At 37.2% G+C, this 24,412-nt stretch overlaps 1 protein-coding gene across 1 annotated transcript in view; it reads right to left on the bottom strand.

The window, feature by feature from the left end:
- SLC26A8 (solute carrier family 26 member 8) overlaps positions 1 to 24,412 on the bottom strand; it is a 180,657-nt gene that overhangs the window by 109,002 nt on the left and 47,243 nt on the right. The window contains 6 exon segments of the mRNA XM_020999637.2: positions 8,670 to 8,776; positions 10,352 to 10,447; positions 14,894 to 14,971; positions 17,230 to 17,343; positions 17,840 to 17,987; positions 22,732 to 22,814. Of these exon segments, the coding sequence (XP_020855296.1) occupies positions 8,670 to 8,776; positions 10,352 to 10,447; positions 14,894 to 14,971; positions 17,230 to 17,343; positions 17,840 to 17,987; positions 22,732 to 22,814 (626 nt within the window).

Raw genomic sequence — 24,412 nt, 5'->3', positions numbered from 1 at the left:
TTGCTTTTCTTTGCTCACTTTTTTCTGCCTATTTTGTGACTATACTTTTATGTAAGAGTTGGGCTCTACTCCTACATTGTCCCAAGCTTCTTTTGCTGTGCTCAGGTCCTTGACGCTGGCTTTCACTGGGCTTCAGGGCCTAGCTTCTGGCTTGCATTGGGTGGTGCCTCCCTGCTGTCCTGTATTGGGTACAGCACCTTCCTGCTGGACTGCCCTGGGAGTAGGGTCTTGCTGCTAGCCTGCCCTAGAGACAGGGTCTTGCTGCTGCCCAGATACAGACATGGGGCCTCACTGCTGGCTGGCTCCTCAGGGTGAGGTCTAGCTGCTGGCTAGCCCCCGGGGTGGGGTTTAACTGCTGGTCAGCAATGAGGGCAGGGGCTCGCTGGTGTTCTTCACTGGGGTTGGGGTCTCACTGTGCTGCTGGTTTGGTATTTCTGACTTGCCTCTAGGTCTGCTGGGTTTCACAGAGGCAGAGCCTCACTGGTGGTTTACTGCAGGGCTCAGAGCCTTGCTGCAGACACCCTGCAGTGCAGCCTGCCTACCCCACTCCCCTCCCCACTCCAGTGAGACAGATCTTTCCTACAGTGCTGTTAAGTTGCTTCCCTGCTCCTAAATCAGTGTGGAGGTGTTTTTCAAGGTTGTTTGGAGGGGAATTTGGGAGGGCTCCAAGGGGGTTCCTTCTTTACTCCACCATCTTGGCACCAGAATGTGCACACCCTTTGACCTAGCAATACCACTACTAGGTCTATACCTCAAAGAGATCAAAGAAAGAGAAAAAAAACACATACATATACAAATATTTATAACAGCTCTATTTGCAGTGGCAAAGAATTAGAAACAGTGTGCCCATCGGTTTGGCTGAACAAGTTATAGTTTATGAACATGATGGAATACTACTGTGTTATAAGAGATAATAAAGGGGGCAGTTTCAGAGAAACCTGGGAAGATTTATGAGAAGTGATACATGGTGAAATGAGTAGCACTAGAAGAAAAATTTATTGTTCAGTAACAACAACAACAATATTGTAGTGACAGTCAACTTTGAAAGACTCAGGATTTCTGATCATCATAAGCAACAACCAAGATCCATTCAACTCATGAAATAGGCTACTTCCCTCCTGACAGAGAGGTGACAGACGTGGTGTACATACTAAGACATCATTATTTTTTTGACATGGCCAATGTGGGAATTTGTTATTCTTGACCATAAATATTTGTAACAGGAATTTTTTCTTTTTTGAATTCTTGATATTGGGCAAGGGAGAAAGTGGGAGACGTAAAAGGGAGATCTTCAAAAATAATTTTAAAAAAGAAATTGGCAAAGGAAAAGCAGGCAACCTAGAATTGCCTGAAAGTTCCAGCCTTCCTGATTCCAGCCCAACACAAGGTAAGCTGCCAGAAACCTACAGGCTCCAATTCTCAGCATAAGAGGCCCAGCATGAAAAGCCAGTGACCAAGACCTAGGCTCCCAACACAAGAAGTTTGGGTCAGTGCCCTCTGCTCCCCAGCAGGAGAGCTCAATCTCTTTAAAGGCCAGGGAATAAAGAAACACCATGAGTAAAAAGAAATGTACCATAGATTCATATTATGAGAAGAGTGAAGATCAAGACAGAAATTCTGAAGAGGACAGCATTGTCAACAAACCCACATCTACAGCAACAAAAGGGAATATGAACTGGTCTGAAGCCCAAAAAGCCTTCTTAGAAGAGCTCAAGAAGGATTTTAATAGTCAAATGAGAGAGGTAAAGAGTCCTTCAAAAATACAATTGGCCATTGGAAAAAAAATACACTGAAGAAAACAAGTCCCTAAAAAACACAATTGGCCAATTGAAGAAGGAAGACAAAAACTAACAGAAGAGTACACTGAAGAAACAAGTCCCTAAAAAACACAATTGGCCAGTTGAAGAAGGAAGTACAAAAACTAACAGAAGAAAACAATCTGTTAAAAACTAGAATTGGACAAATGGAAACTAATGTCTCTATGAGAGAGCAAGAATCAGTCAAACAGAAACAAAAAAATGAAAAAATAGATGAAAATGTAAAATACCTCATCAGTAAAACAACCGACCCGGAAAATCGACTCAGGAGACAATTTAAAAATTATTGGACTACCTGAAAATCATGATGAAAAAAAGAGCCTGGACAGTATCTTTCAGGAAATCATAAAGGAAAACTGCCCGAAGTCCTAGAACCAGAAGGGAAAATAACCATAGAAAGAATCCACCGATCACCACCTGAAAGAGATCCCAAATTGACAACCAAGAATATAATAGCAAAATTCCAAAATTACCAGATGAAAGAGAAGGTGCTGCAAGCAGCCAGAAAGAAACAATTTAAATATCATGGAACCACAGTCAGGATTACACAGGACCTTGCAGCTTCTACATTAAAAGACCGCAGGGCATGGAACATGATATTCCGTAAGGCAAAGGAGCTTGGAATGCAGCCAAGGATCAATTACCCAGCAAAAATGAGCATCATTTTTCAAGGGAGGAGGTGGATATTCAATGAAATAGGAGACTTCCAAACTTTCCTGATACAAAGACCAGAGCTCAAAAAAATTTGATCTTCAAGTACAGGACTCAAGAAGGACTTAAAAAGGTAAATGGGACAGAAGGATACAATATGTTGTTAATAAGGGGGGGGCTGTTTAAACCCCTACAAGGGAATATGAGACTTGCAACCCTTGAGAACTGTATTGTTATTACACCTTGTTAAAGGAGTATACATAAAGAGGGTGGATATTAGTTGACTTTGATGTAATGATAAAAAAAAATCTAATCAAGTGGGTTAAATGGATCCAAATAAGTGGATCAATCTGATCTTAGAAAATGTACTGAGAAAGGAGGAGGCAGACAAGGGTAAATTACATTACAGGAAAAGACACAAAATCCTATTACACCAGGGAAAGAAGGGGGGGAGCATTGTTTGAACCTTACTCTCATCAGATTTGGCTCAAGAAGGGCATAATATAATCAGGTATAGAAATCTAACTTGCCCTATAGGCAGTAGGAGGGAAAAGGGGAAAGAAAAGGGAGGGGGAAAGAAAGGAGGGGGGAAAGAAGGGAGGAAGAAGCAGTAAGACTAAAGGGGAAGAAAAGGGAAAGGGATAATAAAAGGGGGAAGGGACTGAAGGAGGCGTGGTCAAAAGCAAAACACTAGTGAAGGGGGAAAGGAAAAAGGAGAAAGAAAAGCATAAAAGGGGGAAAAGGATGGAGAAAAAGACACAGATAGTAATCATAACTGTGAATGTGAATGGGATGGACTCTCCCATAAAACAGAAATGGATTGCAGAATGGATTAAAAACCATAATCCTACAATATGTTGTTTACAGGAAACACATTTGAAAAAGAGTGACACATACAGGGTAAAGGTAAAAGGCTGGAGCAGAATATATTATGCGTCAGCTGAAGTAAAAAAAAGCAGGGGTAGCAATCCTGATCTCAGACAAAGCAAAAGCAAAAATAGATCTAATCAAAAGAGATAAGGAAGGAAACTACATCCTGCTAAAAGGCACCATAGACAATGAAGTAATATCATTACTAAACATATATGCACCAAATGGTATAGCATCCAAATTCTTACAGGAGAAGTTCAGGGAGTTACAGGAAGAAATAGACAGCAAAACTATACTAGTGGGGGACCTGAACCTCCCCTCTCGCACTAGATAAGTCTAACCACAAAATAAACAAGAAAGAAGTTAAGGAGGTGAATAGAACATTAGAAAAGTTAGGTATGATAGACCTCTGGAGAAAACTGAATGGGGATAGAAAGGAATATACTTTTTTCTCCAGTACATGGCACATACACAAAAATTGACCATGTACTAGGGCATAAAAACCTCACAATCCAATGCAGAAAGGCAGAAATATTAAATGCATCCTTTTCAGATCATGATGCAATAAAAATTATATGTAATAAAGGGCCATGGAAAGATAGACTAAAAAATAATTGGAAACTAAATAATCTAATCCTAAAAAATGATTGGGTCAAACAACAAATCATAGAAACAATCAATAATTTCATTCAAGAGAATGACAATAATGAGACAACATACCAAAACCTATGGGATGCAGCGAAAGCAGTTCTTAGGGGAAGTTTTATATCTCTAAATGCTTACATAAATAAAATAGAAAAAGAGGAGATTAATGAATTGGGCATACAACTAAAAAAACTAGAAAAAGAACAAATTAAAAATCCTCAACTAAACACCAAATTAGAAATATTGAAAACCAAAGGAAAAATTAATAAAATTGAAATTAAGAAAACTATTGAACTAATAAATAAAACTAAGAGCTGGTTTTATGAAAAAACAATAAAATAGATAAGCCTTTGGTTAATTTAATTAAAAAAAGAAAGAAGAAAACCAAATTACTAGTATCAAGAATGAAAAGGGTGAAGCTACCACCAAGGAAGAGGAAATTAAAACAATAATTAGGAATTATTTTGCCCAACTATATGCCAACAAATTTGACAATCTTAGTGAAATGGATACATATTTACAAAAATATAAATTGCCCAGATTAACGAAGAGGAAGTAAAATACTTAAATAACCCCATCTCAGAAAAAGAAATTGAACAAGCCATTGATGAACTCCCTAGGAAAAAATCTCCAGGGCCAGATGGATTTACATGCGAATTCTATCAAACATTTAAAGAACAATTAATTCCAATACTATATAGACTATTTGGGAAAATAGGTGAAGAAGGAGTCTTACCAAATTCTTTTTATGATACAAATATGGTGTTGATACCTAAACCAGGAAGAGTCAAAATAGAGAAAGAAAATTATAGACCAATTTCTCTAATGAATATAGATGCAAAAATTTTAAACAAAATACTAGCAAGTAGATTGCAGCAACTTATCACAAGAATAATACACTATGACCAGGTAGGATTTATACCAGGAATGCAGGGTTGGTTCAATATTAGGAAAACTATCAGCATCATTGAGCATATCAACAACAAAACCAACAGAAACCACATGATCATCTCAATAGATGCAGAAAAAGCTTTTGATAAAATACAACACCCATTCCTATTAAAAACACTAGAAAGCATAGGTATAAATGGAGTCTTCCTTAAAATAATAAATAGCATATATAAAACCTTCAGCAAGCATTATATGTAATGGGGACAGGCTAGAAGCATTTCCAATAAGATCGGGGTGAAACAAGGATGTCCATTATCACCACTGTTATTCAATATTGTACTGGAAACTTAGCTTTAGCAATAAGAGAAGAAAAAGAAATTGAAGGCATTAGAATAGGCAAAGAAGAAACAAAGCTATCACTCTTTGCAGATGACATGATGATATACTTAGAGAATCCTAGAGAATCAAGTAAAAAACTACTTGAAATAATAAACAACTTTAGCAAAGTTGCAGGCTATAAAATAAACCCACATAAATCATCAGCATTTCTATATATTACCAACAAAGCCCAACAGCAAGAGATAGAAAGAGAAATCCCATTTAAACTTACTGTAGACATTATAAAATATTTAGGAGTCTACCTCCGAAACAAACCCAGGAACTCTATGAACACAATTACAAAACACTTTTCACACAAATAAAATCAGATCTAAATAATTGGAAAAAACATCATACCTAAGCTAATTTACTTATTCAGTGCCATACCAATCAAACTACCAAAAAATTATTTTATAGAGTTAGAAAAAATAATAACAAGATTCATTTGGAAAAACAAAAGGTCCAGAATATCAAAGGAACTAATGAAAAGAAATGCAAGGGAAGGTGGCCTAGCAATTCCAGATCTTAAATTGTATTATAAAGCAGCAATCATCAAAACTGCTTGGTACTGGCTAAGAAATAGGGAGGTGGATCAGTGGAATAGGTTAAATATGCAAGACACAGTAGTCAATGACTATAGTAATCTATTATTTGATAAACCCAAAGACCCCAGCTTCTGGGATAAGAACCCCCTCTTTGAAAAATACTGCTGGGAGAACCGGAAAAGAATATGGCAGAAACTAGTCATAGACCCAAATCTCACACCATATACCAAAATAAAGTCAAAATGGGTTCATGACTTAGATATAAACTAAGTAAACTGGGAGAACAAGGAATAGTTTACCTATCAGATCTATGGAGAACAGAAGAATTCATGACCAAACAGGAGATAGAGAACATTATGAAAAGCAAAATGGATAATTTTGATTACATTAAATTGAAAGTTTTTGCACAAACAAAGCCAATGCAACTAAGATTAGAAGGAAGGTAGAAAATTGGGAAAGAATTTTTACAACCAGTCTTCTGATAAAGGCCTCATTTCTAAAATATATAGAGAATTAAGACAAATTTATAAGAACACAAGCCATTCCCCAATTGATAAATGGTCAAAGGATATGAACAGACAGTTCTCAGATGAAGAAATTAAAGCCATCTATAGTCATATGAAAAAATGCTCTAAATCTTATTGATTAGAGAAATGCAAATCAAAACAACTCTGAGGTACCACATCACACCTATCAGATTGGCCAACATGACAAAACAGGAAAATGATAAATGTTGGAGAGATGTGGGAAAATTGGAACACTAATACATTGTTGGTGGAGTTGTGAAATGATCCAACCATTTTGGAGAACAATTTGGAACTATGCCCAAAGGGCTACAAAAATGTGCATACCCTTTGATCCAGCAATAGCACTTCTAGGGCTATATCCCAAAGAGATCAAACAAATGGGAAAAGGACCCACATGTACAAAACTATACATAGCAGCTCTTTTTGTGGTGGCAAAGAATTGGAAATTGAGAGGATGCCCATCAATTGGGGAATGGCTGAGCAAGTTGTGGTATATGAATGTAATGGAATACTATTGCTATAAGAAATGATGAACAGGCTGACTTCAGAAAAACCTGGAAAGACTTATATGGTCTGATGCTGAGTGAAGTGAGCAGAACCAAGAGGACTTTGTACACAATAACAGCCACGTTATGCAATGACTAAGAATTGTTAAACTGAACCCTTCTCAGCATTATGAGGATCTAAGACATTTCCAGAGGCCTTGGGAGGGAAAATGCTGTCCACATCCAAAGAAAGAACTATGGAAGTCGAATCGCTCTCACTTATTTTTACCTTCTGTTGAGTTCTGTTTCACCTTTACGATTGTTCCTCCTATTGGTTTTAATTTTTACTTACAACTTCACTAATGTGAAAATATGTTTAATGGGTATGTAAATGTAAAGCCTATGTCAGATTGTGTGCTGTCTTGGGGAGGGGGGGGGGAGAAAAAGGGAGAAAAATTTTCAACTCAGAAGCATATGGAAAAAGATTTTTTTTTAAAAATTGTAAGAAATTTATTTCTCATTAAAAAAAAAAGAAAGAAAGAAATTGGCATCTTTACATATTCCAAAAGATAATTTTTAGGGGCAGCTAGGTGGTGCAGTGGATAGAACACTGGCCCTGGAGTCAGGAGGACCTAAGTTCAAATCTGGCCTCAGACCAAACACTTGACACTTACTAGCTATGTGACCCTAGGCAAGTCACTTAACCCCAATTGCCTAAAAAAAAAAAGAAAAAGAAATACTATTTTTATAGAATTTATTTGTTTTTGAAGTCTGTGAACTGCAAATAGACTTCCTTTTTTTTTTTTTTTTAAGGCAGCTGGGTTAAGTGACTTGCCCAGGGTCACACAGCTAGTAAGTGTCAAGTGTTTGGTCTGAGGCTGAATTTGAACTCAGGTCCTCCTGACTTCAGGGCTGATGCTCTATCCACTGTGCCACCTAGCTGCCCCTAGACTTCCTTTTTTTTTTAGTGACATTATTCAAGTCTCTAACCATTTCTACTATTTCCATACTAATGTGAATATCTTTTCTTTTAGGTACTCAACATTGGACAATTTTTTCACAGCATTTAAAGCCCAGAATGACTATCTGGTTGTATAAAAGAGTTAGAAAAGGGACAATATTGTTTTCCTTTTCTTTTATAAATAATTCCAAAAGTGACAAATATCCATGAACATAGTTCATCCCAATTTAAAACTTCCTAGCGCTAATAGAAACCATCTATGAATAAAAATGCTACTTATAATATGACCACCATAAATATGTATCTCAATTTGTTTTGCTTCCAATAACAGTGATACTGAGTGGTACTAAATACACAGTAGATTTAAATTTTTAAACAGTGCTTGCCTTCTTGATTTGTTTACATTTATCAATTGTCAACGTATGTTTAAAGGATAAAAGTATAGATATTTGTGTAGGTAAAAGTTATAATTTTTTTAAACAAAGGCAATGCTCTAGATTGCTTATAATGCTCATGTTAGATACATGATTTATACTCCCTATGCCACACTCAACTCTTAGGCATTTCATTCTGTACTAAAAATATGGTTCAAGAAGGCATGATTTACTTAAGTATTTATGTTGTTTCATTTTTACTGGTCAACAATTAAAGGACAAAGAGAATTTCTACAGAGTTGGTTTCCTTCATTGTTCTGGGCCTTGGAAGATGTTTTATTCTCCAATAGATGCCTTGGGGCCTGTGTTGCAACACAGTAGACTTGGTATGTGCCGAAATAAATAAGTTGTGCCACAGACAGCAGAATTTTCTGGCATTAGGTGTGTTACTAGAAGGTGTCCCTTGTTGTGCCCCGCTGTGTGCTGCCTACCTTGTCTAACCTCCTGCTCGCTAAGACAAAATACCTGTGCGACTGGACAGTGGTGATGAAGAAGGTGAATATTACGGAAACTAGCAGCCCAACGTCCAGTCCCAAGCAGATCACCGACATAAATGTCACTATCCAAATCACCTTGGAGAAAAGGAAAAGGGAGGAAAGAAGACAATGAGGAAAACATGACACAGATAATGAGCTGCGATACTTCCTACCTTACATGATAGACTCAGAGAACTGGAACTGGACCTACCTCAGCTGTCCATCTAGTGTAAAGTCTTTATACTAATTTGGGCCAGAGTAGTGAACTTACTTACCTGCCTAAGGTTACAGTGCCAGGATTAGAATCTGGTCCCTTGACTCCTCATCTATTGATCCTTCCGTTTTGCTAAGTGTCCTATGAGGGCCATGAGTCCTTGAAGTCCAGAAGACCTGGGCTCATGTAATGGTGTGATTGAGGGCATGCCTCTCAGTGCCTGCAGGTCAGCCATAAAATGATATACTGGAGTTGCTCATTGGCATCATTACAAGAAGTTTTTACCCAAGGAGTTTCCAGCAACAGTGAAATCACAGGTCCAGATCAAAAGAATTTTAAACCGTAATTTGTCGCTGCTCTTGCAATTAATTCTTAATCTTATGCTAGAAAATAACTTTCTGTAAACACTCAGTCCTTTATTTCTCTTATTCTTTCTTCTCTCCTTCCACCTTCTTTCCTTCTCTATTCCCTCTTGGTGGAATGGGAACAACTCAGGCAGTGACGCATGGAAGAAGGAACCATGAATTGGTGGGCAGAATGTCTTGGCTAAAATCCCTGCTCTGCCACTAGCTAGCTGTGGGAACTTGGTCAAACTACTCTGGGCTTAGTGTTTTTATCTGCAAATGGAGGGAGTTGGATTAAGAGCCCTCTAAAGACCTTTCTAATTCTAAGATGCAATAAGTGTACATTCTCTTTGAACAATTTATATAGCACTTCAAGGTATGCAAAGCACTTTCCCCAGGCCCATCTTGTGAGGTAGATAGCACAGGTAGACATGTAGGATTTAAAGCTGGAACAGAGCATCTAGTTCAAAATCCTTAGCTAACAGATGAGAAACTGAGGACCAGAGAGACCATGAGACTCCTCCAAGGTCATATAGATAGGTCAGTAGCACAGCTGGGACTTGATTTTAAATTCAATCCTATTTCTCACAATAGCTGGGGACATCCTAGACTCCTACTCCACATCCGTAACCTACTGGCACTGCACCCTGGGTTCCAATGATGGTTTGAATTGAGGGCAGAGTGCATCAGGCAGATAATCTGTTAGTGTACTCCTGGCCTCACTCTTACAACCACGTTCTGTTGGAAGCATGTCTTTACCTACTCTGGAATGTGGTTACACTGATTAAATCTGAGTATTTGTACAAATTGTCTGTGTCATGCCCTTCATGTTAGATTTAAATATAGCTGGTCTAATTTTAAACACACATTTAGTTTGAGATATTTGTAGTGAGGGCTCAAGCAAGGGTATAAAAATCAATTTTGTGAGGCCTTTCCCCTTCCTTTTCTCCCACAACTGCACTACTATACTACTTGAAAGATTTTATGGTCCTCTTTAAAATGAGGGCTTGGATCTTTTGTCCACTCTCTTTTCCTTATTTATTTTTATTCTTCAAAATACCTTTTAACCCTTTATCTGCCCTGCCCTTTCTACGCCAATGCTAGGCCACTTACAAAGTCATACTGGTTCTGCTTCCACAGATCAGGAAGGTCCATGATGGTTGAAAGGAAGGGCAAGACATTGCTCAAAACAATACCAGCCATTACAGCCTGTTGAGAAGAATGGAAATTCTACTCAGTTTGCTTTTCCTTCAGTGGTGAAGCCCCAGACTCCCCACATGGAAACTTGCAAGAGGAGAATGATAAATGTCATTCAGATATATTTCATGTTAGTATAAGATCTAAACTTCAAAGTACACCTTCACTGAGTGTTCAGATAGTCTCTGTGTTTCTCAGCTCTAGGCTACCTACATTTTTTAGAGACCATCCTTTGGATGGAATGACAATTTTTAGAGAAAGCCCATTCACAGAAGACTAGTTTCAATTCCTCTTTTATATAAATTAAATGATCACAAAGATACCATCAATATCTAAGAGTAGAACAAAGCAAATATTTTAACAAACATTTTCTTGTCTTTATGATATCCCTTGGTTGGCTTAACATTTCTTTCTCTTTTCCCAGTTTCATCTCTCCTGCACATTTGGCCTAGAAACAAGAGTCAATTTTGCTACCATCAATAGCTATAATCACAGGTTTTCCCAGAGCCCTCAGATGACCAGGTATACAGGGTAGGTAAGTAGCATTATTTAAAAAAAACAGAACACACACACACACACACATGCATATATTTGTAGAGGGAATTTGTAGAGGGAAAGTACGTAAAGAATTTCTGAGAGAGCACTACTTAGAGAATTTGGCCTGGAAAGGGTAAGAACAGGGACCTTCACTGATCCTCTTATAACAGACGATGTCCCTGGCTATGGTCTTCTATCAAGGCACCTTCGCACAGTGCCTGGCACATAGCAAATGCCTGCTGATTATACAAGATACCTACAGTCTTTCAAGAGGCCAAGGTATAGTCATCACTGAATTAATACAATAGAAGCTCAATGTAACCTGACTTACTAAATTAATTCAAATATACCAAAGGCCAAATGATATCCCTCAAACCAAAATATTGCAACTAGACATAGTGAAAGTTTGATATAGCATGGTGATCTTATAAAGTGCGTGGTGTCCTGTGTTTAACATCAACATTACCAAGGAATTTTTTTTAAAGTAATGTACCTCAGTGAATCCCAACAAGTGTTTCTTTGGGATCGTGCTTCTTACAACCAACTATTGCTGTTAAAAATAAATTATCTACTTGTCCCATATTGCATAGAAAAAAAAAGTTTGGTACCAAAGATGGCAACGGAAGTTAAGATGCAAAGATAACTTGGGAATTTGGGAAATAAATAATGGTAAGGATGAGTTCAGTTTCACCTTCCTTGTATTGCTATGAAACAAAATCATCTCAAACAGTGAAACATTCATGTTTCCTCAAGACCTACATGTCTTTGGGTTACAATAGGTCATACATAGATAGCAAAGAAAACTTCCCTGGCCCATTCTAATGTGCAGTTCACCAGCTGGAACTGGCTGATTCAGCTTTGTTTAGTTATAATTTGAAGAAGTACTGCTAACATTCACTACCATTTCAGTGTTGCAGCCAAGCTATTATGGCTATAAACATATAAATATACACACACACACACAGAGGCTATAAATGAAGTAAATGAGGTCATTGCTATGAGAATTATCATACATTTTAACTATGTTAGGGGTAAGAAGAAAATCAAAGAATGGATAGGATCCCTGCTTGTGACAGAGGGGCATAATAATGGACAAAAGAGAGATGATAGAAATATTCATCTTATTTTGCTTCAGTTTTCTCTATCAAGTATAATCCTTGAGAAGTACAGAATGAAAATGGTTAACAAGGAATTGAAACCAAACATAAGTGAGGCAGCTGGCTCTCAATGATTTCAAATCACCTCATCCTACGTCCCAGGGCACTGAGAGAACCCAACAATCACTGAGTTGCTATTGATAATCTTTTGAGGAATTGTGGCAAGTAAGAGAGGTGCAAAGTAGGCAAATATTGTTCCAATTTTCATAAAGGGGAAAAAGGTAGATAATTTAGATGGATACCTATAAACTGGTGTCAATCCCTGGTACAATTCTAGAGATGACTACAATAATAACTATCATTATATTATCATATGCATTATTGAGTTATGCATAAGATAATATCATAATCATCAATCCCCAGTAAAATTACAAAATGGATGATTTGTGAGCATTCAGAAAAATATTGACATGGATTTATTAAAACCAAGTCATTGTTTATTAAGAACAAGGAATTCTTGTACAGGTATAAGCTGAATTATTCAATCTCTGAGCTCCCCTAAAACTGAAATTCTGATTCTGTGAAGTTACAACAGACCAAATCGATTTCCTTTTTTGACAGGGTTCATATAGATTTCAAAGCTCTAGAGCTGGAAGGGGACTCAAAGCCTCTCTATTCCAACCTCTTTATTTGATGGGTGAGAAAACTGAAGGAGAGGCAAGCTAAATAACTTGCCCATACTCACACAGGGAGAAAAGCATTTGGGGCAGGATTTAAATTAAAGTCCTCTGATTTCGTAGCCAGGGCTCTTTCTACTATAGCACACTGGTCAGGAAAATAATTTAAGAGGCATATTATATTTAGATTTCAACAACACATTTGGCAGAAATCTCTCATGCTATTCTTCCAGAAAAGATGGAGTTACAAAGCCTGGATAATGGTACAGTTACGTAGACATGAAACCGTTTTGTTAATCAATAATGTTGATTAATAAATTAATATCACTTATAGGTTGGTCTCTAAAGGAGGTCCCTAGGCTATTCAAATTTTTGTTGATTAATTAGATGAAAGCTTAGATAGCATGCTTATCAAATTTTCAGACGACACAGATCCTGAAGGAATAGCTAATACATTAACTGGAAGAGTCTTGATTGCAAACGAATGATAAATGTCAAGTCCTGTACTTGCATTAAAAATCTATTCTATATTTATAGGATGAGGAAGACATGGCTAGAAACTAGGTCATGTGAAAAAGACCTAGGAATTTTAGTGAATTATAAGCTCAGCAGTGTGACATGACTGTAAAACAAACAAATAAACTAACTAATGTAATACTAAGCTGAATTAATGAAAGCATAGTAGTCAGAGTGAAGGAAATAACAATCCTAGCTGTACTCTGTTCTCATTAGACTATATTGCATCTGGTTCTTGGTTCTACATTGTAGGAGCAACAGTGTCAAACAAGAGCACATACAAAGGAGAGAGATCAGGATAGTGATGGTACTCCTGGGGAGAGGGGAGAAAGGATTTAGCCTAGAGAAGAAAAGACTTGAGGGGGAGGAAGTAAGGAGAAAGAGAAAGGACAGATATGATATCTAGGTTTGAATAAAAGAACAGCACTCATGTGGGAATAGGATTAGATTTGTTCTACTTAGACCCACAGTGTTGAATCAATAGGCAGAAATTAATAGGAAGATAAAGGAAAACTTCCTCACAATTAGAGCTATTCAAAATGGAATGGTGTGCTTCATATGCTTTAGCACTGGAGGCTAGATGACCATTTGTTAGGAATAATCTAAATGAAAGTCATACTCTGGGTAGAAATTAGTCTTGAAAAGCTGTGAAATCCTTCAAACTGTGAAATTCAGTGATTGTCCAATGTTATTATGTGAAACAGATTGCTTTTTGGTCAGCAATTAATCCACCATGGATCCCTAGCAGGCCAGCCCTAGGTAAGAAATTGTGTGTCTAAATCTTGGAACATCAGTGTTGGACATAAGATTAGATCTCAGTTTATATTTCCTGTCATTATCTTGTGCTCTAGTCTAGGACAGTGTGCTGGTTTATAGCTTATTATCAAACATGGCAGCATGAGGACTCCTTAAGACAGCTTATGGACTCCTGGTAATATCTAAACCGATGTTGGTACTGAGAGAATTTACAGTTACCCTACCCTTGACCGCACAGCTGAAACTACATAGAACACCCAGAGCAGATCACCATCCCAGGGAGCTCCCCAGCTATGTTCCTACCTAGATGGAAATTTCTGACACATCAGTATTTTTAACTCGTAGTTTTTTATTGTATATCTTTGTAACTATTTCCTTATAAAACAGCCTATATACCTCTAGCTGGAGAGAGACTCAGTTTTCTGGCTCTTCTCTATGCACTGAGTAAAAGACAGAATGTCCCAACCGCTCTTCACTGTGTGGCACAATCCTGTGAAATTTCCTTGATAGTACCTGGGATTCTGGCATTGGACGACATTTATATATTGTCTTTCCCCATTTGAAGGTATGCTCTTTGAAGGCAGGAACTGCTTTCTTTCTGCTTGTATTTGTATTATCCGTGCTTAGTATAGTGCCTGACACATAGTAATTGTTTAATAAATGCTTTCTGACTGACTGGTTAAAATTTTGTAATTTCTATTTAAAATATTAGCCCACGCTGGAATATCAGAGAAGGCAAATGAGACTGACCGCTGTGTCCACAGAAGCACAAGTTACAAAGCATTACTTTTTGGGAAATGTTCAATGAAGGTGCAATTGTGAGAGTTTGTCATTCTGGTTTAAGCACTCATTTGGTTCTATGCCCTCTCACTTACGTTAGGCAGAGAGTAGAAATAATGACCCATCTTCAGCATCACCAGCAACGTTATACCTGCACCTACCAGAGCTGCAAACTGAGCAGAAAGAGTAGATTGAAGAGAGAAATGACCAGGAGGTACCCAGCCCCTGGCCCACTAACTTTGGCCTTCTTCTGGGGGGTTATTATACAAGTGCACCAGTTTTTCCTAAGAGGATTTGTGCATGACCACGTACCACAGACAAGATATGAACTCATTCCACCAGTAACCTATGGCACACATTTGCAAGGTCCAGGTACTGAATGGGTGCCTGAGGAATACTTGTGGCATGAATAATGAATATGTCTTCACAAATCTTATTTTCCAAATCCATGAATCTTTATGCCCACAAACAGCCATTTAATATCATCAAAATCTGCTAAATGGCTGCCTAATTCCTTCCCAATTTTGTTTCCACTATTCTGTATTTTAGAAAGATCCAAATAAATTCCTTACTGGCAACTCTAATTTCCCTATCTTGGCTGTGATTTCTAAACCTGGTTACTCAAAAACAGCCACAGTGCAACCTGATAAAAGAAGCAAGTGGGTCAAGGGCCAGTGTTCTAATAGACTTTGGGGGCCCAATTATAATTATACAAACATAAGGTATTATCATACTTATAATACATATTTACATACATAAAATATGCCATAATTTAATAAACAACTGTTGAAAGAATGAAGGATATTTTTAAGATCACCTAGGAATTAATCTCTTGAATTGTCATTTCCAGCTCTTACCCCAAATCTTTTCTTTTATCTCCAAAGTTGTACACAAGTCATTCCATTTGCTAGAAGGCACTGCCTTCTTGGCCTGACTCCTATTCCACCAAACTTCCTTCTTTTCTCTTATAATTCATATATAGGCAGTCCTTGACTCACAAAGGATCTGTATTTTTTTAAGGTGCAGAGAAAAAGAAGTCTACCTCTGGTGTTCCCATCTACCAATTTTCCTCCAATTTAAAATAAATGAGAAATGATAGATCTTGAGAATTATTTTATTCTGTGCTAACATAGAGATACCTTCTTTCATGCACACAGATTTTCTATGTTGCTGGTACCCAGGAGTACCTACCCACCCTACTCTTACCATCAGACAGATTGCTTGCCTAGCTTCCTACTTGAGAAGCCCTTATGGAGGTAATTCTCCATTCTGTTGAGAAAGGAAGTAGGACCAGAATCTGTACTAAGATACTCCCTAAAATACATTTTCCCAGAAAAATTATGTTAAAAGTGCTGGCTTGGTATAGTTGAAATAATACTATTAATATCATCCTTCATGTCTGTTGCAGTTTAAACATCCTTTTGGGAGACAGACTGGAAGTCATCATTTATAATATTAGTTCTATGGGAAAATTCTTTTGGAGAATACAAACAAACAACCAACAAAGTTGGGGAGCAGAACATGCTCATAAACTGAAGACTGCTTGGAATTCAAATTGTTCCATGAAGTCTTTCCTAGCCAACTGGAATATTGACATTATCAGATTCAGGTCTTCAATAATGACCCCAATATAGTAGTTTCAACAAATGTATCTAAATAGTATAAACAGTTTTGTATACTACTAGGAAAATTCTATTCTAACCAAATTAAAGGAATGTATATGTATTATTGTATTTATTCTTGTTAGTGGTCCAGATAGAGGATCTCTAGGAAACACCCAGTGTGAAAACTCTTTTGCCTGAGGCTTGACTGCCAACTCTTCTGTAAATTAGTCTTTATTTTTCTTTCTTTTTTTTCTTTCTTTTTTTTTCAGTTAAAAATTCTCTCCCTCCTTCCAGCTGTTCCCCACCCATTGAGAAGGCATTATATATATGAAGACATGAAAAAATATATTTCCATATAAGCCATGTTGTGACATTATCCGTGCTGTAAGAGAGTTGCCTGGGGCAGTGAGAAGATTTGCTCCCATTCATATAACTATTATATGTCAGATGCAGACTTAAGACCAGGTCTTCATGATTCCAAGGTTGGAAATTATGCTGCCTCTCTCAAAATTATTATTATTACAAAGGAATTCACTATATTAAGTATTATATGAAAAAAAGTTGACCATTGCTTTTACTTGGAAATTTTTCTATTATATAGACACTTTTATTGTATAAAAAGACAGGCAATGTATAAAGATTTGACCTATAATACTACATATATTTTCTAGTAGTTTTCTCTTGAGCTGTCTTTTACATACTATAGCAACACCATTTCCTCCTTCTCCAGGCTCCTAGCCATGTAGTCTTTCAATATAAGCTGACTTGAACCTGAGAGTCACAAAACAACAACCAACCCCCTCCCCCCAAAAAAACTCCTTACTTACCTGTTGTCTCCCACCTGATTTCTCTTGGATGACTGTTCTGGCAATAGCAGAAGTAAACACAAAAGATTTGAAAAATGAGCTGACAAGATTGCATAGGCCAATGGCTACCAACTCCTGTAAAGCAATTGTAAATACTTTTAGTCCCATCCACTGTCTCCAAACTCTGACCAGCTTTGGATACACAAAGCGTATTTCTTACTCTTGTTTAGAAGGGTATACCTACCTTTTAAAGACTGAGGGTTCAAAGAAATGAAAGCAGAAGGAAAGGAGAGAAGCTCTGTTTTATACATTGTAAACACATCTTCTGGCTTATGAGGCCACGTTGATACTAAGGAAAATAATATCCAAGTAACTTCATAGTAAAGTAGTCCCTTGCCTTTCAAAAATGCTTTAGTAGTAACACTAAGGTATTTTCTGTTAAATGCTACTGAACAACTCATATTGCCTCCACAGACAGCAGAGACAAATGTCCCCTAGACATTAGGGATCCAGAAGTGAATCTAAGTATACTCTCTGAAAAAGAACAGTCTGGTTTTCTGAATGACAAGATCAGAAAAGAGGCCAAGGATTTATGAGCCAAGCATTGCTAGAGATGGGTCTGTGCTCTCACCTGGTTAGGATTGATTCTGTAGTTATGCAAGGAAGCAATCTTCTTGCCTATAAAGTTGAGCAGAATGTAGCTTACCACAGACAGGGAAAGGGCATGGCAAATAACAAAGCGCAAGAGCCCAAACTCAACTGGTTCAGGATACAGGAAACTGCAAAAGAAAAGAATTGGAAGACAAGAAATTTGGGTTCCAAACACAGTTTCACCAGAAGATAATAGATGACCTTGGAGACAAGTCAGTTACTGTCTCCTCATGCCTGAGATTCCCTATCTATAACTTTAGATCACCAAACACTCAGTACCAAATGTTATATGTAAAGTGTTTTAAGGACCTGACATGTACTGTTCAGATGGAAGAATTCTGAAAACAAACAAACCCCTATTCTAGTTACACCACCAAGTTAAAAACTACATCTACAGCTGTATTGTGGAAGACATGGAAAGGAGACTATGTAAATGTCCACCTCCACCTCTCTCCTTGACATTCATCATTACTCTCTGAGTGACCTAGTACTTTGATCTAGGAGAAGCACGATATAAAGATGGAAATGAGAAAATCCAAAGTATAGTTTCAGCTTTTCCTCTCACTCTAGAGAAAATAGCTTATTTTTTTTCTCTGGGATTTTTATAAATTTGGGATAACAATCTCTATTTAACAAGGATTTAGTGAAGCTAAAATGAGATAGTTGTATGTAAAATGAAATGCCACAAACATAAAGAGTGCTATGATATTCTCTGGGACATAATTAAATTTACTTAATTTAAATTTTTTTTCAATTAACAAGCATTTATTTTGTCTCCCTCTGACCTTCTCTCTACACTTCCCTCCCTAATTGGAGAAAAAGAAAATTAAAACCCTCCTAACAGATATGCATAGTTAGGCAAAAGAAATTCCTACATTGGCCAAGATCTATCATTTTCAGTGAAGAGTATTTTATAAATACACAATTGATCTTAACTATAATTACCATGAAGTTTTCAAAGCTAGATGGGAGGATCTCTAGAGGCATTTTTGAGGAGCAAAAAATGAACTGCGTCTCAAAAGACAATGATAATTCAATGTATGGAATTTTGCAAGTAGGCTACTCGATCCTAAATGATTGTTTTTAATAACATGGGATATCATTCCCAAGGTTCAAACTTGGAGTAAGACTTTAAGTATAATTTCTTATTGTTTTTATTTCTGTAAACTGCTAATAAAAGTAAATCTTTTAAGTGTCTTGAAAATAAATACTGTTTCATTAGAAAAATGAAAACGCTTAGATATTTATGCTCATGATTTTTTTTCTGTATCTTCAGCAAGTTCAAGTATATCTAACTTCATAAAGTAGTTGTACTCCTAAGATGTGGAAAAAATCCAATTTTAATAAAGCAGATTATATTTTATATAGCACCCTTCTGAAGGGCTTTCCAGTAACTACTTGTAGATTGGATTCCCCAGATTCAAGGTATTCTGTTGGTCCACACTCCTAAAACTAAAGTTCACAAGCTCCAACCAATATACTTACCTTTCTTTAGTTAAGGATACAATTATCTCAAAACAAAAACACTTACTGAAATGGCATAGTTAAAAATAAAACCTCTCTCCCATAAATCTAAGGCACAAATATACCCAGAATCAGTGGAACAAATTCACTGAGAGGTACAAACATAGGGAATAAATATGGCCATGGCACATGTATGAAAAGAGGAGTCAATGAAACCCAACAATGCAGTATTGCTAGTGTCTTCTTGGATGGTCCTCTTGCTGTTCCTTGAGGGGCTTAGCATCTCTACTGGGTAAATTGTTCCATTGGGCCTCCTGGGGCCCATTCCTGGACTGAGTATGTGGCTTTCGTGGTCAGGTGTGGCTTCCACAATCTCTTTTTCTGGGCTCAGCAGAAATCCTGGCCTAGAGTACTGCTGTTCACTTTTGGATAGAATCAGAACCGATACCCAAGGACCAGAAGGAATCTTGGCTCTGTGCCTACCATCTTCTGGAACAGGATCCCAGGTCCAGGCACTGGACTCTCAACTCCTTGATAACTTGACTCAACTCTGCAGCTTTTAACTGAAGGTGTGGGTTTGGGAATACATGTCTTTGGCTTCCCTTCTCAGGTTGCATGCTAAGTGCATGTCTCCTATGGCCAGGTGCTTCTGCTATAACGTCATTGTTGATGGTGCGGGAAAGAGGCAAATTATTTATCTCTGCCAACCAATCCTCAGCTGAGTTTCCTGGCTCTTTCATATTCAAATGAACTCAGAGTCTGTAAGAGGCACATCCTTTTTTACAAAGTACAAATTGGTCAAAGTTTAGTGTTCTTGACTAGCTGGGAATGTGGACCACTACACTTGAAGGATTTCTTTTGACCTTGACTGCAAAAACTATGAACTTGGAAAATAATGCAGAAGGGAAGAAACGAGGTAAAAGAAAGCATTTTCTCCTACAGCATACCTTAGATGAATACTTTTAAGAGAAAGTCCTAAAGGCTAAACCTTGGAGACAAGCCTCAATACTCTCAATACTCAAATAGCAGTAAGGATGTGACTGAGACAAGCACTTGCAAAATGTGAGAAATTGTGCCACCAAAAAATTCTAAGATGCTAAATCAATTGAACAATTCACATCAACTTTCTAGGAATGAGTTTTTTTATCTATTAAATGAAGATATTGAACTACTTGATATGAATAATTATCTGCAAAAATACAAAATACCCAAATTAATAAAATGAGAAATAAAGATTTCAAACAAGCCAATCAAACAAAGATTGAACATACCACAAATGTACTATTGACCTTTGGCTTCTGAGAGTGCCAATGACCTCATTTTATGAATTATTTGTCAGCCATAATTAATAAATTTATTACTACCCAAAAAAAAAATGAACCACCAAAAGGGAGGGGGAACTTGCTCTAGAGGGACTTACAAATGAACTTTATCAAATATTTAAAGAGCAACTAGAATCTAAGTGATGAAAATTATTCTCAGTATTGGAGAAAGAAGGCACTTCACAAAATTCTTTTTAAAATGAGACAAATATGGTCCTGATGCCCAAACTAGGGAGGGAGAAAGCAGAAAAAGAGAACCAGAGAGCAATTTTACTAATGAATATTTACATAACAATTTTAAATAAAATATTAACAACAAGGCTATATCTATATCTATCTATCTATCTATCTATCTATCTATCTATCTATCTATCTATCTATCTATCTAAATTACTCCCTATATCCAACTTGTATCTATACCAGGGATGCAACAATGGTTCAACATTAGGAAAACAAGATAATTAATCATATAAACAACAAAAACAACACAAAACAGTCATGCAAATATATGAAGACATCTATCATATCTCCTCCCAAGAGATGATCTAGTCTAACCCTCTCATTTCACAATAAAGAAACTGAAGCTTCAAGAAGCTAAGTAACCTGTAAAAGATCATAAAGGATACAGGCACAAAACTGGGATTCAAATATAGACTTTCTGATTCCACATCCAGTGCACTTTCTATTATATCACATAGCCTTTTCTCACACACAGGTGTGATGTTTGAAATAATGTACGTAAAAACATCTTCGAAACTAGAAAGTAATAGTAATCCCTACAGCAATCATAGAATCATCTTCTGTGCTTTCTTGTTTGATTCCTTCACTTAGATGAAGTCATGCAAGGCTGTCCAATGATAGTACTCAATAAATGTGAACTTCCTTTCATTAATGATAAAATGATAATCCAATATGTAGATGATCAAGACGTTGTTTCTGCTTTTCATCCACAATGTGCTCCTTTTGGAGTGTACCTTTAGAAGTACAACATTCAAGAAGAAGACAGGGGCACAGACAGATTTTGCTAATCCCTATCAATTCTAGGTAGAATTAGAGTATATATGAATAGGGGGAAGGATGCTGGGATTTTGCAGTAACTCAGGAGAATCAGGATGCAGATATGAGGGGTGACTGTACTTCAGGAATGAGGGACAGCCAGTGAAAGGCATGGAGTCCAGAGACAAAGTGTCATGTGGGAGGAAGAGTAAGAAGGTCTGTGTTGCTAGATTAGATTATGTTGAGAGCAGACAAGTGTAAGAAGTGACAGGATAGGGCCAGTTGTGAAGGGCTTTAAAAACCAACAGAGAAATTTAAATTTGATCCTAGAAGTAACATGAAGCCATTGGAATTTATTCAGTAGGGGATGATATGGTCAGATCCGAGTTTAAGGAAGATCACTTTGGCAGCTGAATGGAGGATAGATGGAATGGAAAGAAACTTGAACTCTGTACCTTGGGCTGTGATTGCTTTGTGAAGGAAAAAAAGTTATCAGTTACCTAACCCAGAACCTTTTCTAGGTCTAAGATGTTGACACAACTAAGTTCATAAATCATCCTTTTCACAAGAAACAGATGTATATATTGCCCATGGAAGTAAGAATATAAGCTCTTTAAGAATAGAGATTGTTGGCTGGGATTCCTAAAATGTAGCCACTGCTCTGATTCTTATAATCTAGCCACTGCTCAGATTTCCACAATCTAGCTAATAGCCCACAGTCGCTCAAATTCCTTAACAGTCTAGCTAATATGGCAAATCTTCAATAAACCTTGGTTTTGGCTGAAAAAAAAAAAAGAATAGAGATTGTTTCATTCTTTGTATTTGTATCACTAGTTCTTAGTAGAGTGCCTGACACAAAGCAGGTACTTAATAAATGCTTGTTGATTGACTCATATAAGTGATTGGGGTACAACTCTATCATATATTCTGTCCTGCTATTTTCTCCAGGAGAATAAAAATCCTGAAGTTAATCTAAACCTTCTATCTATACTATTGCCTGAAATTGCCAACGGAGACTATTAGATTATCCTGAAGTTGAGAAGGGGTGGGACAGTTGGTTGAGCAGTCCTGACAACCGGAAATTACTCACCTATAAGGAATCATATCAACAATGTGCTTGCTGCTTTCAGTGTTCATGTGGATCTTGTTTGCAATGATAGTGAAGGAGACAATCTGGATTTAAGAAGGAAAAAAAAAGAGAGAAAGCAAGCATAATCATTTAGGCCAGTGCTTGCTTGCAACAGGGCAGGGGCTTAAAAGCTCTGGTAGAATGAACGGCAACATAAAGGGTCAGCAACAAGATAAAGGGCCCCGCAGAACAAAAAACTCAATTGAAAAATCAAAGACCCTATTCTGCCTTCCCTGAACTCTTCAGCATCAGGGCCAGAATGAAAAGAGCCACCTTTTTGGACTCTGCCTACCTATTTGGTTAACAGGAACATTAAACGACTATGTACTTTTTTCTTTTCCAGCCCCACAAACTCAGACAACTGCAGTGATCTGAGAGAGAAGCTAACTCGAGTTCTTAGGGCTTGTGAACTTGGAAGGGCACTTTAGCACATGGCCTTAGTACAAATAAGGTTTTTCACAGCTACTGATACTATTAAGAATCACAATCACAATTAACCTTTTGTGGCCTAGAAAGTTTTGGGCCAACTGAATTAATTGGTTTTTCACATTTATTTCTCTCTAGAAACACCATTCCTTTCTTCCAGAAACTAGCTAACAGGAAAAGAATTGGGCAACCTAATACCTGTTCCAGCTTATTTAAAGACCTCTCATTAAAGTAGAACTACAGAAAGAAGAAATCAATATCTAAGTTCTGTAGTACACAAATATTTGCTTACTTCCCCACCCACAGGCCTTTTTCCTAGCACTAGTTCCATAAATTAAATGCAAATCTGAGCAAGATCAGAGTTGGTTTGCGGCATACCAGGGATTGATGCTCTAATGATGACAGTGCAACCAAGCAGAGCACCCTAAGTCTATGGATCAAATCTGATGAGTAACTCTGGACCACTTCTTGATCCCAGTGAGCAGAATTCTGAGCTTTGTGGTTAAATGGGATTTGTCAAAGGACTAACAACATCTTGGAGTGATTCTCAGTGGTCATCCACTTTGATCCCAGATACTGTCTCAATAATTTACTGATTATTGTAATCTGTTTTATTTCTGGATGCATCTCAGATATCCCCTGAGAAACAAGAGATCAGTTTTACTGGTTCAAATTTGGAACAATACCTGCCTTTCTCTCTAACTGGAACAATCTCTACCCAATTCAGCCTATTAAAATTCTGCCTTTCTTTCAAAATCCAGTTCATGCTTCCTCTATCAAGCCTTTGCCTGTTTTTCCAGTTAGAGATGATTTTTCTTTCTTGGTCTTCCCACATAACTTTGTATATCTCTTATGTATTTCCCACGCTCTCTTTTATATTATAACTGCACCAGAACTAAACACAATTCTATGGCCATGTAACTAGCAGAAAGTGTAAATGAGCTCTCTGAAAACAAAATAAAAATATTTTTAAAAGACAAAAACAGAACCAGTCTTATCAAATGAGAAGAAAAGTATGTAAGTATTACTTAGAAGGATCCTACATAACTGTAGGAACTGTGTTTCACTCATCTTTGCATTTTCCCAACTGTCTAGCACAGTGCCCTGCACATAGTAGGCATATAATGTTTGTTGAACTGAATTGAATTCTTTGTACTTGCCTTCATCATACCCAAATATATGGGGAAACATAAAAGGATTTCTGAGCCCCTGAACA

Source organism: Phascolarctos cinereus, unplaced genomic scaffold (genome assembly GCF_003287225.1).
Source record: "Phascolarctos cinereus isolate Bilbo 61053 unplaced genomic scaffold, phaCin_HiC Scaffold_5;HRSCAF=322, whole genome shotgun sequence".
Lineage (NCBI taxonomy): Eukaryota > Metazoa > Chordata > Mammalia > Diprotodontia > Phascolarctidae > Phascolarctos > Phascolarctos cinereus.
This window is presented reverse-complemented; position numbering and strand designations above follow the sequence as displayed.